At 25.1% G+C, this 17,898-nt stretch overlaps 1 protein-coding gene across 1 annotated transcript in view; it reads left to right on the top strand.

Moving 5' to 3' along the window:
• The first annotated feature begins 322 nt into the window (after positions 1-322).
• Positions 323-17,898, top strand: part of LOC409539 (microtubule-associated protein 2) — a 70,317-nt gene continuing 52,741 nt past the window's right edge. Inside the window, exon 1 of the mRNA XM_026444504.1 lies at positions 323-638. Coding sequence (XP_026300289.1) covers positions 615-638 — 24 coding nt within the window. The 5' untranslated portion in view covers positions 323-614. The remainder of the gene's footprint in view (positions 639-17,898) is intronic.

Genomic DNA, 17,898 nt, shown 5'->3' with positions numbered 1-17,898 from the left:
ACGTTTTAAATTAAACGAAAAAATAAATATCTCGCTTACGTCGAATTCAATCGTAAATAAATATTTATCCGTAATTTAAACATTGAATGAAATTTAAAGGAAAAACGGTATTTACTTATAAAAATATTTCGTTTCATTTCAAAATTTACCCAATTCTGGTATCGCTCTATTCAACAGAAGGGTGAATGCGCGATGCATAAACCGCAATCAACGTCTAGCCGTTGTTCGCGACACGACACGAAGCACCTGAGAATCGTGAAGAGGTTCGTAAACGCTCGGCAATTTCCGGCGGCGAGGCGTGGGGCCTTCGGGTGATCCCGGAAAGCTGGCGGTCGAGCCAGTCAGTTCAAACGCGTCGCAAGTGTCGCGCGTTTCGTCTTCCACTTTGTGAATTGGCAGTGAATCGCGCACCATCTCTCGTTACGTATTTCGACCGATTCCCGCCGCGACGCGCGTATAACGGCGTGACGAGCAGTGCGTGGAAATCGACCACCGCGATAAACAAGACATCCTCGCCCTAACAAGAACGAATCGCGAGAGTCCGTCAACCGGGAAGATGACGGATGTACAAGTGAATTCGAACAAGGACGACACCGGCAGCAAATTGCAGCAGGATGACGACGTCATGCAGCGAACAGGTTGGTGTTATATTCATTATTGCGCGCGATTCTCTACGTAATTCTATTTTCGAGAGCACAAGCTCCGACACAGGAGCACGGCGAAGCTCATTGGTGGAACACGAGTTTCGCCATCTTGGTGGAATATGTCGGAAAATTATTTCCGTAATCTGTTTAAGCCGTTTCGATCTATTTTTCTTGTATCTTTTTTACCGAATAGGTTATGTAACGAGGAAATTTAAGAAAATTATTTCTACACGTGGAGAAATCGTTTATTTATTTATGTTGAAAAGTGTGTTTATTTTCTTGTTAAAGGAGGATATATGAATTGTTTTGAGAGGTTTGAATGGTAAAGAGGAACTGCATGTTGATATGACAGTTTGTCATAAATATGGATTGATAATTTATTCGAATTGTTTGAGAATTTCTCGATTAATTGTTAATATACTAAGATGTTTTTTTTTTTTTAATGAAAATAAAGATTCAGAATTAGATAATATAATATATTGCTTGTCTAAAAGATAGTAAATACTTGTCGATAAAGTCAATATTAAAACAAAATGCATTGTTATATATAATGTATATGTGACTATATATTTATTTTTTTACTTATATCGTATTTTAAATATTATATACATTTAAAAATTTTGAAAGAGCATGTTCATTAAGAAAAAACAATTTTAGATATGCTTTTTAAGTTTATGTAAATTTTATACTATTACATTCAACTACAAAATTATTAGATTGTAATTATTAATTTTATTTATATATTATACATAAATATGTATTATATTATTTTATCAAAAAAATTAGATTATTTTATATAGAAAGCTTATATAAAAATATTATAATACTTATAGTAACTTTTAAAATTATATTTATTAAACAAAAATGAAATATCATATTACTTGCAAAAATAAAAGAGAATATTATATATAAAAAACTTTAAATAATGCTTTTTATATGAAATAATCTAATTATTCTGATAAAATAAATATATATTATATATAATATATAAACAAATATTTAAAATTAATAATTACAATATAACGATTTTTTATTTGAATTACATAATCACATAATTGATATCATAAAATAATAAACTAAAATTATATCTCATCTCGTTTTCTTTCATAAATCCTAAAATTAGAAACAATCTCAACTTTTCAAGTAATAATATTGGTTGAAGAATATCGTTTCTTTTTTTTTTCATACATTTTTTATTGAAAAAAAAATGGAACAACCGTTATTTTTCATCAACTAAATTAAAACGTTGTTTCTATCAACTTGTTCACATCTTTAATAATAATTGCGGAATTAAAACACACTCGACATGCACATGTTCACGTTGAAGACTGTACAATGGCCTCGGTGTCTGGGGGCATTAGACTTAAAGCGATGAGAAAACCCGGCATATAATATTGAATCGTAAGACTGGGAAGTCTTTTAGATGCTGATTAACTTAATGCAGCATGTTGTCAGGCGCCCATGCATAATTAATCCTACATCTTGTACTCTATTTACGTGGATCAAGATAATCTTGGTATACCACCATTGTTGCTTGTTGTTTACTGTGCGAAATCGTTATACTCTAAGAGGAAACGTATAACAAAGAGGTGATATTTTTCATCATATCCATTCAAAAACGCGTGTAAAAGTCTCGAAGAATAGATGTTGCATGAAAATTACATTCTTTGTTAATGGACAATCGATGATTCTGTTAAAAAGAATTATAAAGAAAATATGGATTAATTAAATTATTTAACTATTTATTTGTATAAATCGTTGCTTATAATCATTTTTAAAAGTATGTTTATTGAAAAATAAATAAGAAACGGTAATTAACCAAAGATTACAAGATAAAGATTGTATTGTGATATGAAAAATAAGAAAGTTTCTATCTGATGAAAAATTCGAAAAAGTAAAATAAAAATTGTTATCAGAAATTCATAAGTAAGTAAGGAGTTAGATTAAGATAAACATTATCTTGTTTAATGTTTCGATTAACATTTTTCTTTCGTTTTTTCTAACTCGTCTAAGAAGATTGTTAACAATCAATTTTTTTTTAAATCTCAATGAAAAGAGAAATTAAAAAATTTTCAAGAAAAATGTTTCCTTCAAATAAAACTATCATATATCAAAAATAAAACTATGAAATATCTGTATAACATTTCTTAACAATAATAGAACTTAGAAGTCCAAAAAATTTATTAAGACAAATTTAATCCGATTATTCTATGAAATATTTATAAAATGGAAACATAAATTGTGATTTTTATTTAACAACGTCTATTACTGAAAATTTTACAATACAATAATTTCTTTAAAATTATAAATAACGTTGCTCAAATACAATCCATTTAATAAATATTCTGTGTTATAAAAATATTCCAACCATAATTTCTATTTATACATTCTATTTATATTTAACATAATAACTGATAAAACATAGACATCCTTTTATTTTACAACATTATAAATATCCATTGAAAGGCACAAAATGTTATCCTTCAACTTGGACAACAAAGTTTACGCAACAATTATCCATCTCGCACACACACACTTTGATTTCAATACCAATTTCAGATCACGAATTAAAAGTTTGCCGTTTCGACGTTTCTTTGCAAAATGAACGTGCATCACGCGAATGTCATTCCGTCATATAGTTAACACCGATATTCGTGACCGATACAAACTATCTATTTAATTGAATCGTTACCATCGTAACGATTTACCACGCCATTTTCCACCGATTTGAAGAAACGTGGCGAGGAAAGAGCCGTATCGTGTGTTGCCAATTAGGAAATTGGCAACCGTCGATGAAATAACGATGTTACAATTGCCAGAATTGACTTCACCTTCGATCATCAACTCGAAACCTTAATCGAGGTTGATCCCCCCCTTCTCTCCCTCGCTTGGCCCACGAACGAGGCGACACTTTGGCCATCCGCAATTTGTTCCTCACTTCCGGAGAATTTCGAGCGCGAAGAGGGTCCTCACGTTGTCGCAACCATCGTTTCGAATGACTGCATGCAGGCATTGATACTGCGGCCCCCCCTTATGCCTCGATTCACCAACGAATTTGATTGTGGGGTGGTTTGTATTAATAACGAATATTAATAATGAAATTTTCTTTCATAATGTTATTATTACTTGTGTTGGTGTATATATATATAATAGTCGAATTTTTATATTGTTTTAATTGAAATTGGGAGCTTTTCCTTTTTCTCAAAATATCTTCAGATTCAATTGGATCATTGATTTTTGTATTCACAGATTTGGAATTTTACTTGGAGAATTTTGTTTTGAGAATCTTTAAAAGATGTTCAAATTTAATTTAATTTAATTAATGGTAAATTTTATATATATGTGAAAATTTTAATTTTGGCAGAAAGGTATTTGACATGGTAGAAAAATAAAGAGAATAGATTTCTTATTTCAGGAAAAATTATAATTATAATTCTGTACAATTTGTTGTAAAAGTTTGAAAGATATTCTAATAATTTAGAAAAAATTAAAATATAGTAAGGTAAAATCAATATTTTTTTAAATATATAGTTAGTCTTATTTCAAAGTTTAATTTCAGTTTTAAACATAAAGTTAAGCATAAAAATACGACATTAATTTCATATACTTATAATTATAATTCTGCAATTTCTTGTAAAAGTTTGAAAGATATTCTAATAATTTAAAAAAAATTAAAATATAGTAAAGTAATTTGTAAAATCAATATTTTTTTATAATTAGTCTTAGAATTTTTATTTCAGGAAAAATTATAATTATAATTCTGCAATTTCTTGTAAAAGTTTGAAAGATATTCTAATAATTTCGAAAAAATTAAAATATAGTAAGATAATTTGTAAAATTAATATTTTTTTAAATAGTTAGTCTTATTTCAAAGTTTAATTTCACTTTCAAACATAAAGTTAAGTATAAAAATACAACATTAATTTCACGTACTAATTCAAAACAAAAATTTGAATATTCATTTCTTCTGCTGCTAGAGGAGAAGAACGTTATATTTAAATATAGTATCTCTAAAAAAATTAAAAAAAGTATAAGTCATAATTGTAAATTATCTAAATATCTATTTTAAATAATTATACATGGACTTTGTTCAATTTTGATTATTATCCTTTTTTTAAAGCTTTGTTTCAACAGAAGAATTTAAAAAGAACTTTTTATTCATTTTCTATGAAAAAGTTTTTACCTTTATGTTTCTTTTAAATTGATTTATAATTTAATATACTTAAAATTCATTAAACCGTATAATTATCTTATTTCAAGAAAATAATACAAAACAAAAATTTATAGACAAAGAAGAACCAAGATTGAATTATTAAATTAAGTTTAAACAGATTGTGGAAAATAATTAATTATTTTATATCTTAATCTAATCTAACGAAATACAAAAGCAAAAATTCATATTAAATTTATGAAAAGGTTAGATTAGACCATTCTTAATAATGCAAAATCAAAACTTGTAGTCTAGTAAAGAAATATTCGTACTATTTCATATTCTTTAAATTCACGTGTCTCACCAATTATTTCTTTCAAGAAGAATAAGAAAAAAAAAAAAAAAAGTCTTTTGCACGTGATTCTTTTCAAACACGTTACGAAACACACGTAACATTTTCTCAAACGGAATCTCCACAAATGATCGGACTAAAATGAGCGATTTGTTAAATTTTATGCGCATGACTAATACGCGAGTACCTATCGTTACGCGAATACTTATCGTTACACGAGTAGGGGGCCAAGGTCCTCCTCGTTACCCATGTCCCGCTTTACGCCCTGACGTGCATCGTGATTATTACAACGATTTGCATCGTTACTCTCCTACAGCTCTGAATGTTTATGCAACAACATTGCCCACGTTGGTTTACTTTTTCTCCATTAATCCCCTTGGAAAAGTGTTAATTACCAGTAAAGTAAATTGCGAATGTTCATGCATTTATGAGAGGAGAAAAATTTGAATATACAAAAAATTTATATATGCAAAATATATATATATATAGAAAAATAAATATATTGTAGATGCTAATTTGTTTTTCTCGATTAACTTTGAAAATGGAGTATAATATAAATATAAATATAGTATAAAGAGTATAGTAGTAAGAGTATAGTATTTATTCATTTAAATTTGAAAATTTACAGAGTGATGTATAGCATGTTAAAGAAATGAAAGTATGGAAAATTGATTGAATAATTGTAAATTATCTAAATACTTATTTTAAATAATTATACATGGACTTTCAATTTTGATTATTATTCTTTTGTTTAAAGCTTTTCATTCATTCAAAGTTTTTACCTTTATGTTTCTTTTAAATTGATTTATAATTTAATATACTTAAAATTCATTAAACCGTATAATTATCTTATTTCAAGAAAATAATACAAAACAAAAATTTATAGACAAAGAAGAACCAAGATTAAATGAAAAGAAATGAAAAGAAAAATCTTGAAATAATACTGCTCCTATTGAAAGAACATAATGAAAATGTCCAACAATATATAATATGTGTCATGAAGAATAATATCAATTGATGAATTTAATTATCAATAATTCCAATTAATCTTCCAATACTAAATAATATAATAAAACCTAAAGATCATAGAATTGAAATATTTAATTTTAATCTTGCTCCATGATATGTTGTTAGTCATCTAAATACTTTAATTCCTATTGGAAGAGCAATAATTATAGTTGTGGAGGTAAAATATGCTCAAGTATCAACATCTAATCCAAGGGTGAATATATGGTGACCTCAAACAATAAATTTAATATTTGAAAAGTGAAATAGCTTTTTGTTTATGCAAGTTTTAAATGTTTATGCAATAATATTATCTGAGTTGTCAATTAATCCATTCCGAAAATGTATTATCCATAAAAATTGATATGCAGAAAAATATAAAGACAAAAATAGAGAAATATTGTTTTTGAATAATAATTTATTTATTTCTTTTATTAATAATTTATTAATTTGTTTCGGAAATGTAATATATATTATAAAATAAAACACATTTTATATATTTATACACATGCAAAAAAAAAATAATATCTTTAATTAATAATAAATATATCTGAAGAATTTATTTCCTTGAAATGCATGAAGTGTTTTTAAATTAATGATTGTTGCAAATGAAACATGCATTCTCATTCATAAGTCAATTAATTTTTTTTCTAACTTAAAGATTATAAATCTATTATAATTAAATATTTGTTTAATATTTTTCTTTATCAAGGAAATTTTTATTAAAATACTCTCTCTATATACATTTTTTTATATCATAAAATATATTTTATATTTTATAGTATTTATATATATTTAATAATGTTGCATGTTATTGTCACTTGCTCAAGACTCGAGATTGCGTTAAAACGTAATATTTCTTTATGATATAAATATTTAATTAGTTTCAATTTAATATTACGGTAATAATGTTGATTCGACCATATCTCAAAACGCGTGTTTAAGTATCCATTGTCATTTTACGTGCGGGAATATTGCTCATTTGTTGCAACAATGACAAGAATCTTAAAATTATTATCCATTTTTTAAAGTCATTCCTTGTCACCTTTGATAACAGAATCTCATAAGATTGTCAAATTACTCCAATTTGTAATTCTTACTTAAAATAACCTGAAATATTATCTTTTCTAAATTAATGGTCAATAAGCAATACAGAAATTATTGAGAGATAAAATAAAGAAATTATACATTCTCTGTCTGGAGTTGCAAATACATTTGAACCCGTGCCAACTGTCTGGCAACAATATACTTTTCCGCGTCCAATTTTTAAGTGTTTAAGTACAGCTAACCGTGTAAGTAAACAAGGAGTTCACACTTTATTAATCTCGACCAACAAGACAAGTTAAATAACAACTGAAATTTCATCCATTCGACGAAGCTTTGATTTCACGTGGAAACGGTAATATCAAGTTTTATAATGAATAACATGTGAAAAAAATTCCTGTTCCTTGGAAACAGATGATTATTTTAATCTTAAATATTCTTCATTTGTAAATTCAAGTAAAGGAAAATAGATTGTTGAAATATGTAAATATAGGAATAAGTTTTTGTTTTGATTTCTTCAGAGTGATTCAGAATCTTGAAAAATAGATTGTTGAAATAGTTGTACGCGTAAAAGATATGCCAATTTAATTGGATAATTATTACGCATTATTATATATAAATATAATCAATTCGTGTAAATATTTTGAAACGAGTATAATCATTCGTGAAATATGAAAATAATAATAATTCAATAATTTTCAATATTATTACAATATATTAGAATTATATTATTAATAAAAAAAATTTTATTAAATTTATTAAAATTATATTTTATTAAATTATTTTCAAAAAAGAATTTTTCGATGAAAATTTTCAATATTTCTAATATTTCAAAATTATTTTGATTTATCTTATAAATATGCCTCTCAAATATTTGATATACTCCATAATTTAAATAAAATCTTAAATATCTTCAAAATCTTCTTTCAACTTATTTCAAATTTTTTCCAAATAACGTATATTTATATTTCTCACAATTCCAAGTATCAAGTAAAATCGTATTTTCAAATAATTTACAATTTCCTAATAAATAAATATTTCAATTTTCTAATACTTTCAAATTTTCCTCTATCAAACAAAAAAAAATTGTATTTTCAAATAAAAAAATTCAATTAAAAAACAAAAATTCAATTAAAAACAAAAATTTAATTAAGAACAAAAAACAACATACACATCACAAAATACTTCTTGATTTAAAAATCAAAAAAATATTTATCATCTTTAAAAGTGATAAATAAAATTCCAAGTATCAAATAAAATCATATTTTCAAATAATTTAGAATTTTCTAATAAACATATATTTCAATTTTCCAATACTTTCAAATTTCCCTCAATTCTATCAAACAAAAAAAAATCAAATAAAATTTTCAAATAAAAACATACAAATATTTATCATCTTTAAAGATGATAAATAAAATTCCAAGTATCAAATAAAATCATATTTTCAAATAATTTAGAATTTTCTAATAAACAAATATTTCAATTTTCCAATACTTTCAAATTTCCCTCAATTCTATCAAACAAAAATATTTATCACCCTTTAAAGATGATAAATAAAATTCCAAGTATCAAATAAAATCATACTTTCAAGTAATTTAGAATTTCCTAATAAACAAATATTTCAATTTTCCAATACTTTCAAATTTCCCTCAATTCTATCAAACAAAAAAAAAAAATCAAATAAAATTTTCAAATAAAAACATACAAATATTTATCATCTTTAAAGGTGATAAATAAAATTCCAATCAAATAAAATCATATTTTCAAATAATTTAGAATTTCCTAATAAACAAATATTTCAATTTTCCAATACTTTCAAATTTATTTTCACTTCTATCAAACAAAAAAAAAAATCGTATTTTCAAATAAAAACATACACATCACAAAATGTTTCTCGATTCAAAAATAGAAAAAGTATTTATCACCTTCAAAGGTGATAAATAAAATTCCAAGTATCAAATAAAATCATATTTTCAAGTAATTTAGAATTTCCTAATAAACAATTCATTATTTCAATTTTCCAATACTTTCACTTATATCAAACAAAAAAAAAAAATCGTATTTTCAAATAAAAACATACACATCACAAAATGCTTCTCGATTCAATAATCGAAAAAGTATTTATCACCTTTAAAGTATTTTATAAACCGATCACAGTTATAATATAATAACAATTATAATATAAATATCGAAAAAGTATTTATCATCTTTAAAGTATTTTATAAACCGATCACAGTTAAATATCGAAAAAGTATTTATCATCTTTAAAGTACTTTATAAACCGATCACAGTTAAATATAAGAAGGAGAAGCTTAGCGAAGGCCGAACGTAAAATCAATTCCGCCCTTATTATATCCGTAACATATCCGTAACTCTTGAGCAGTTGCGGGTATACAGGCGCCTATATATATATATATTGGATTACCGAACCGAGGCCCCTCCCGATGAAAATATTGGGCTGACTTGGTACATCGCCTCGCGCGAAATATTGACCAAACTCTCCCTCTCTCTCCCTCTCTTGAAACGCTCTCCCTCTCTCCTGCACACCTGCAACGCACCGTGTAATTTCATCGTCCGTTTTAGCGCGTGATTAGCCGCGTTTAACTCCAGCTCCGCCGACAGAGGCCGACATCATCCGTGACCTATCCGTTTAGATTTATTGAAAGTCAATGGGCGATCCATTGAGAGAGTCGGGTTCACCGACCGGCAAAAGAATCTAGCTGCGATGAATGCAGCTAGGAGGGGGAGAAAAAAAAAAAGAAAGAAAGAAAAAAAAAAAATGGGAGAAACCCTCGACTCCCGCCTCGTTCAAGACGCACCTACACAGCATCCGTGATTATCTGCCCACTTCCAAAGCTTTCGAGGGGCTTCCTTCCGTATGGAGGGTTCGTGCAAGCTGAAGGCACGTCGAGCCACGAACTCTAATGAGCCACGCTCCGATGATTCGAGCGCAATATTATATTATATAAATTTCGTCGACGCGTCCTTTTGCTTTGCGGTTTCTCTTTCCATCGGGGAAGAAGAATTAGAAGGAATTTTTTTCGCTTGGATGGTAATTTAAATATTTCGTTTAAAATTGGTATTTCGATATATATACGGTTCTTTTGTTGTTGGAATTTATTTGATATTGTTAATTTTTCTCTTTTTTTTTGGATTTTATATTTCGGAAGAAATTACAATATTCTTTTATTCGATCGAAGAATTTTCTATCGAGGATAATATATTATTATGGATCAAGTTTTTTATTAATTTTTTAGAATTAAATTCAATTTTAGGATAGAATGTGTCTACTTTTAGAGACAGTCGTTATGCTATTATGTAATAATTTGTGTAATAATATATAACACAGTATCTACTGTTGTCTTGATCTTTCCTTAATTCATAAAATTCTTGCAGTTTAACTATGAGAATTATTTTTTTCATGTATATTATAAAATTGTTTATTTATTTATATTAATAATTATATAATGTATAATATAATATATAATATAAAAATTATATAATAATGTATTTATAAATATTTACTTATATTGTTTCCTTTTTGAACTCGAATTAAATATTCTTACATTAGAAATTGTAGAAATTGTGAGGGTTGAAAAATTTCTTCAAACTTTAAATTCAAAATTTCCTCGTTATATAAGAAATTTCGTTCTTAGAATTCTTATCTGTAAGTGTCCTTTTTAGAATCGTGTGATTAAGGTGTGATAAAAAAGAGCTATTAGACAGATAAGTAGAAGCAAGTATACCGATTTAGCATAGTTAAAAGGCAACGCTATTAAACAGTCGTATTGCATTTCAAACTTGATCGAGTTCTTTGATCTCGCATTTAACGCATTCTGAGTGGATTTTTTTTTTTCCTTTATACAGGGTGTCGCCGAACAAATCACGTGTATATCGTTATATAAAGTTAATTATTATTATTTATAATAAAATCGGATAGATAGATAAAAATTGTACGTTTTATTTAAATTTAAAGTAACATTCGTGAAAGCTTTATCTTCCAAATAAATCAATGTCGAAGATTTATGGAGCGTAAGCACGGATGGTTCCACTTGCTTTCGGTGCAACAGATATCGACATGAACTACTTGTAACGCTGCCCGCATAATAATGAGGGATAAAGAAATACAATACTTGTTTCAAAAATTTACTTATGAAACACTTTCTAAATTATTTAATAAGATAAAATAACACGTATTTTTTTTTATTTCTCTTATTATAATTAAATCAACATTAAATCAATGAAATTTTAACAAATCAAGATAAATTAAATTTCACAAATTAATTGTCGATACATCAAAGGATAAATCATAGGACATCAAATTCCACAATTTCAAGTACTATAATCAGGATATTATATTGTATACTGTCAGGATATTACTTAATATTTTGAGAAAAAGAATATTAATGGTAGAAAAGAAGATTAAATTAAAGTATTCGAATAAAAGAATTGAATTAAAATTAATGTAAAGAAATAAGAAAGTAACAAATTAAGTTTTCCATTTATAACAGTATAAATCGTAACATAGTAAGAATATCGGAAGGTGTTTTTAGATTTAAAATTTTAGTTTAAAATAAAAATATTTCTTTTACAATGAAAAGATTAAAAATAATTTTTAAAATTTTATAATTAAAATTATTAATAAAATTATTTGTGTAAGTTTTTTGTAAATTATTTTATATAAAGGTTTAGGATAAATTTATTCGGTTAAATTAATTATTTTGAAATAATTTAAAATTTTATAGTTAAAAGTAATGTAAATGAAAATTTAAATGTAAAAAAGTAGAAATAATTTTTGTACTTTTTGTATCAGGGTTGATACAAAATTTATTTAATAATTTTAAATATCTCCAAAATAAGGGAGCTAAATTTATATAATTTCTTTTATAACAATAAAATTATAAATATAGATTTAGAAATTAAATGTTAAACGAACTTATTAATATCTAGTTTTTTTAGAAATAAATTTAATTTAGATATAAATATTTTAATAAATTAAATTTTATATTAATTTATTAATTTTTATATTAAAAATTTATGGGATAATCTATAAATTTAAAATAAAAATTTAATTTTAATTTTAATGTTATGGAGATAATATTTTTCTTTAATTTAAATAATTTAATAATTTAGCGTTTTAAATTATTAATGATTTAAATTTATATTTTATCTTTTTATAAAAATTTATATTTTAATTAGATAAAATATAGAAATAATGATTAGATTAGTAATAAAATTTTATTTATAACGTAAGTTTTCCATTTTGAATAGATTCATCGCTAATCTTTGGTTCACCGTGTACATCGAACCACGTGTCACGATTTTGGTCACAGGATGTTGCAAATATCTCGTAACACTCGCCTCTCCAAATCGATCGCGTAACTCGCCTTCTCCGCGGCTGAAACGTGGAGCTATCTGCGCTTAATCTACATGAGACACGATGCAATTCCATAAACGAAACCGTGGACGTGTTTGGTATCAATTTGTCGCGCTCGTGGCCGCATTCGGATCGGCGGCGGCCCTTCACCGATTTGTTCCGCTTTCCGTTAAAGGCTTGATGCCGGGGCCATAAACACGTCCTCGAAACGATCAAACTCGATCAAATGGGCTTCGAAGATACGTGACGCGTACACTGCCGTTCAAAAGTATTGGAATGTAACTGGTATTTCTCTGAGATTTTCAGTTACTCTCGATATTATTTATTGGTTGATGTAATTTTGGAAGCTTTCAGAACTTTTGTATAATTTTTTACAGAGTATACGGATGTATATTCTTTAATCAGAAGCTTTTTTTAAATTTTATTAGATGGTATTTTTGTCAATATTTATATTCCAAGTTTGATAGTTTAAATGATCAATGTTTGGTTGTATTATGGAACATTGTATTTTTGTATATAAAAATGAATAATTTATTTCTTGTACTTTTTTTATTAACAATGAATAAGTATATAATAATCGGTATTTAAAAATTTTTAATTGAAATTTCAGATGAAATTTGTCTCTTAAATTCTACATTTATTGGTTGATGTTGTAATTTTGGAAGCTTTCTGAGCTCTTATACAATTTTTTACAAAGTATATGAATATATATTCTTTAATATCAGAAGCTTGAATATTTTTTTTAATTTTATTTATTTTTGTCAATGTTTTTGTTGATATTTATATTCCAAGTTTGATAGTTTAAATGATCAATGTTTGGTTGTATTATGGAACATTTTTATGTATAAAAATGATTAATTTATTTCTTGTACTTTTTTTATTAACAATGAATAAGTATATAATAATCGGTATTTAAAAATTTTTAATTGAAATTTCAGATGAAATTTGTCTCTTAAATTCTACTATTTATAAATTCTACATTTATTGGTTGATGTTGTAATTTTGGAAGCTTTCTGAGCTGTTGTAAAATTTTTTAGTATATGAATATATATTCTTTAATCAGAAGCTTGAATATTTTTTTTAATTTTATTAGACGCTATTTTTGTCAATGTTTTTGTTGATATTTATATTCCAAGTTTGATAGTTCAAATGATCAATGTTTGATATTATGGAATATTGTATTCTTTTTATAAAAATGATTAATTTATTTCTTGTACTTTTTTTATTAACAATGAATAAGTATATAATAATCGGTATTTAAAAATTTTTAATTGAAATTTCAGATGAAATTTGTCTCTTAAATTCTACTATTTATAAATTCTACATTTATTGGTTGATGTTGTAATTTTGGAAGTTTTCTGAGCTCTTGTACAATTTTTTACAGATTATATGAATATATATATTCTTTAATCAGAAGCTTGAATATTTTTTTTAATTTTATTAGACGGTATTTTTGTCAATGTTTTTGTTGATATTTATATTCCAAGTTTGATAGTTCAAATGATCAATGTTTGGTATTATGGAATATTGTATTTTTGTATATAAAAATGAATAATTTATTTCTTGTACTTTTTTTATTAACAATGAATAAGTATGTAATAATTCGTATTTAAAAATTTTTAATTGAAATTTCAAATGAAATTTGTCTCTTAAATTCTACATTTATTTCGTTTTTCAATTCAATTGTGAAATATTTACAAGAAAAATTTTGAATAACGATAAAGAAAGATGTTTATTTGCCAATTACTGTGAATATTGCATGTACACTGTATACATATATTATAGATGCTACACAGTTCACAAAAGTGAGGTTATGTTTTGCTAAAAAACCTCTCAGACACTTCTTAATTGACTCGAGGAGCAATTAACATGAAGACTACTTAAGTGATAAAGTAATAAAAGTAAATCTAAAATTAGATTCAAGTATTAAATCAAGATTGAACTATTATATATTGTTAAAAAGAGTAAATTTCTTTTATTAATTTAAATATAAATCTTATGAACAATAATAGTACACACAGTTTTTATTTAACAAATAACAAAAATATCTTGTTTCTCAAACTCTATTCAATAGGATATTTCTCATATGTCTCTTTTTAAACTTATAAAAGAGGTTTCATCAAATCAAATAAAAAGAAACATTGAAACATTGTTTCCAGAAATAAGAAAAAAATGAATAAATACATAAATATCTCAAATTCCAATTTTAATTTAAACTCTTTTTAAACTTATAAAAGAGGTTTCATCAAATCAAATAAAAAGAAACATTGAAACATTAATTCCAAAAATAAGAAAAAAATGAATAAATACATAAATATCTCAAATTCCAATTTTAATTGGAAGAAAAATAGATTAATAGCTAAAGTTTAATTGCTTTCAGAAAAAGAAAAGCCACATTGATGAATACAAAAAGAAAAAAAAATATTGTGTATTTCACATGATGTTGGAAATTTCTTAATGCCAAATGTCCTGATACTTTTGAATGGCAGTGTATCCATGGAAGTTACACCTGGCATGTCGTTTCTATCTGTGCAACAACCGCATACCGATAACGCCTCGATCCTTGCGATGATTACGTCAGCTTTAAAATTGTATCGAGAAATGCAATCGCGTCAACGTTGATAAAACCAGTTGCGAATAAATAGTCCGTTTGATGTACACCGAATTGATCGCGATAGGGGAAGCAAAATTTATCGATCGGCGTAGAGAAATGTATATTGGCTTTCATTGTCCCGTTTCTAAGTTTGGAAATCTGATAAATATTTATAGAAGATTTCAACTTCAAAGTGAAACAAAATGATTATTTCATTGGAAACAACGAAACGAATCTTTGTTCAAATTATGTTTATAAAAATATGAATTTCTTAAAATTTTATTACCAATTAAAAATTATTGGTTTGATTGAATGTTAATGAAAATGTTAATTGGAAGGAAAATTTTTTTTTTGTATAATAATTAATAGTTGGTAATTAAGTTGATAAGACTCTATCTTAATTTTTGAATTTTTTTAAATTTAAAACACATGTTATTGTTTTACTTTTATTCTTTATTAAATGTAAGAGAAGAATACAATCAAATTTACATTCTGCATTTTTTTGTTTGTTTTCCATCAACATTTGCATTTTGCAGCATTAATATAGAATATTTTTTTAGATATAAATCAAAAATTGTCAAAAATGAATCTCTTTAAAATAAAAATAATTTATGTAAATTTATATTTTTGCCACAAGATTGTTATAGCTTTCTCATGATGATAGACATAGTAATAAAAGTATAGCACATTTTTAAAAATATTACTATTTCTTGTTTAAAAATTATTTTAGTTTGTAATAAATGACATGCCTTTATCAAAAATAAATTACACCGCAGAAATTGTAATTCATTTTTTTATGACGTGATAACACGTACTTATGCTGCTGATAATTGTATTTTTCAATCATATTCTTACAGTTAGAATGTATTTGAAAAACATTTGTAAAACAATAAAGACAGAGTGTAATAATATTTTCTTCGAACAAATTGACGATAAATTTAATTTTGATTAAATAAATAAAATTGCTAATTATTCTAATTCGACTAAAGAAAATTTCATTTCATTTTATTCGTGCGAAGAAAATTTTGAATTTGTGCTATCTCATTTTACTGCAAATAAAGAAAGAAGATACTGAATGGAGAAATTATGTTTTGAAATTATGCTCCCAATTTTTAAATAGTTTATTATTAATGTAAATTTACATCTTTGCATTAATGCATTTATATTCATTCATTCATAAATTTATATTAATAGTCTCGTTTTTTTAAAGGAAAAAACTGTATTATCTCGTTTTATTTAAATTTAAAAAGGGGGAATTCTAGAAAAGAAAATCTCTGTTATTTCATTTTATTTCAAATAGAGAGAAAATTTTATCTCATTTAACGAGGAAAAAGATTCTGGAACATTACACTGTGTCATTTTATTATAACATATTTTATCCTTATATTATCTCATGTTATTTTTGTAAAAAAAGATAAATATTCTGTTGTAATGAATACTAATTCTTACACGTGATAATGTACAAATATATGTGAATAAAAGAATAGAAGAATCTTGCTAATATGTGCAATAAAATAAAAAAAGAATCATAATAATAATAATAATAATAGGCTTCATTAAAATGAAAAATTTAATTTCTTCAAAATAAGCTACATTATCTCATTCCATAATAGATTTTACATAATAAAAATAAGTAAAATATATAAAATAAAATTTTGTCGTTTAAGTCCTTATTTTTGAAAATTAAAAATCAAGATAAATTTCCTTGAAAAATATTATTTAAGACTATTAATTAATCATTCATTTGCATTTGAAAAATTTCTTTCAAACTTAATTTTCTTCAATATTCTTTCTCTAGAATTTCCTTTGTATTATTTCAAAATATACGTATAATAATTTAGATTGTGAGTTTTCTGACATATCATTATTAAGAAAAATAAATTATAACCTAACCTAATCTAACTTAATCTAATCTGATTTTAAATTCACAAAAGTATAAAACATAACTTTTTAACTTTATTTAAAGATTAAAAAATATTTAGAGAACTTTGTAAATTTTGTAAAATATTTTCAATATTTTATTTATCTTTACATATCATTTTTTAAGTTATACCATAAATTTTTGGACACTCTTTGTAATTTATTATTCTAAAAATTCTCTAAAAATTTTGATAATTGAACTCATTTAACATATATATATAAAGACTTTTGTAACTGACTGTAATTCATTAAAGTTTAATTTCTCAACGTTGAGATTGTAAAATGACGTTAGTTGGACTAGGTTCGTGTATGATAATCGATGATGTCACATCTTGAGAATGATCAGGAACGAGACATGATGATTGTCTGACAAGTTTTTCTTTTTTTTTAACACTAATTGAATACACAAGAATATCCTCATATACATATTTTAAAAATGGATAACCTTTAACGTCGAGATTAGCCTATAGATTTAGAAAAAAGTTTATTTTTCATGTCATTCAATACAAAATATATTTTTGCCCAAAGCGAAATTCATTTTTTATTTTTGAAACTTATTGTGTTTGTACATTTGTATTTACAAGGTAACAAAAAAACTATCTTGAGTCTTATTATTCTGTTCTATTTTTTTATACAGGCATTACACAACACAAAGTCAATATCAAATGTCTAAGAATTGATAAGCTTGAAATGAAACAAGTTCCAATCTTTGCACAACAATGAAATTAAGAACTTGAGATATTCTGATAAGAATTTATTCGATAATCTACAAGTATTAGCACTTATGAGTGAACATACATGATCAATAATTTC

The sequence above is a fragment of the Apis mellifera genome, linkage group LG12, assembly GCF_003254395.2.
Source record: "Apis mellifera strain DH4 linkage group LG12, Amel_HAv3.1, whole genome shotgun sequence".
Classification (NCBI taxonomy): Eukaryota; Metazoa; Arthropoda; class Insecta; order Hymenoptera; family Apidae; genus Apis; species Apis mellifera.
Note: the sequence above shows the minus strand (reverse complement) of the source record. Positions and strands in the feature narration are given on the sequence as shown.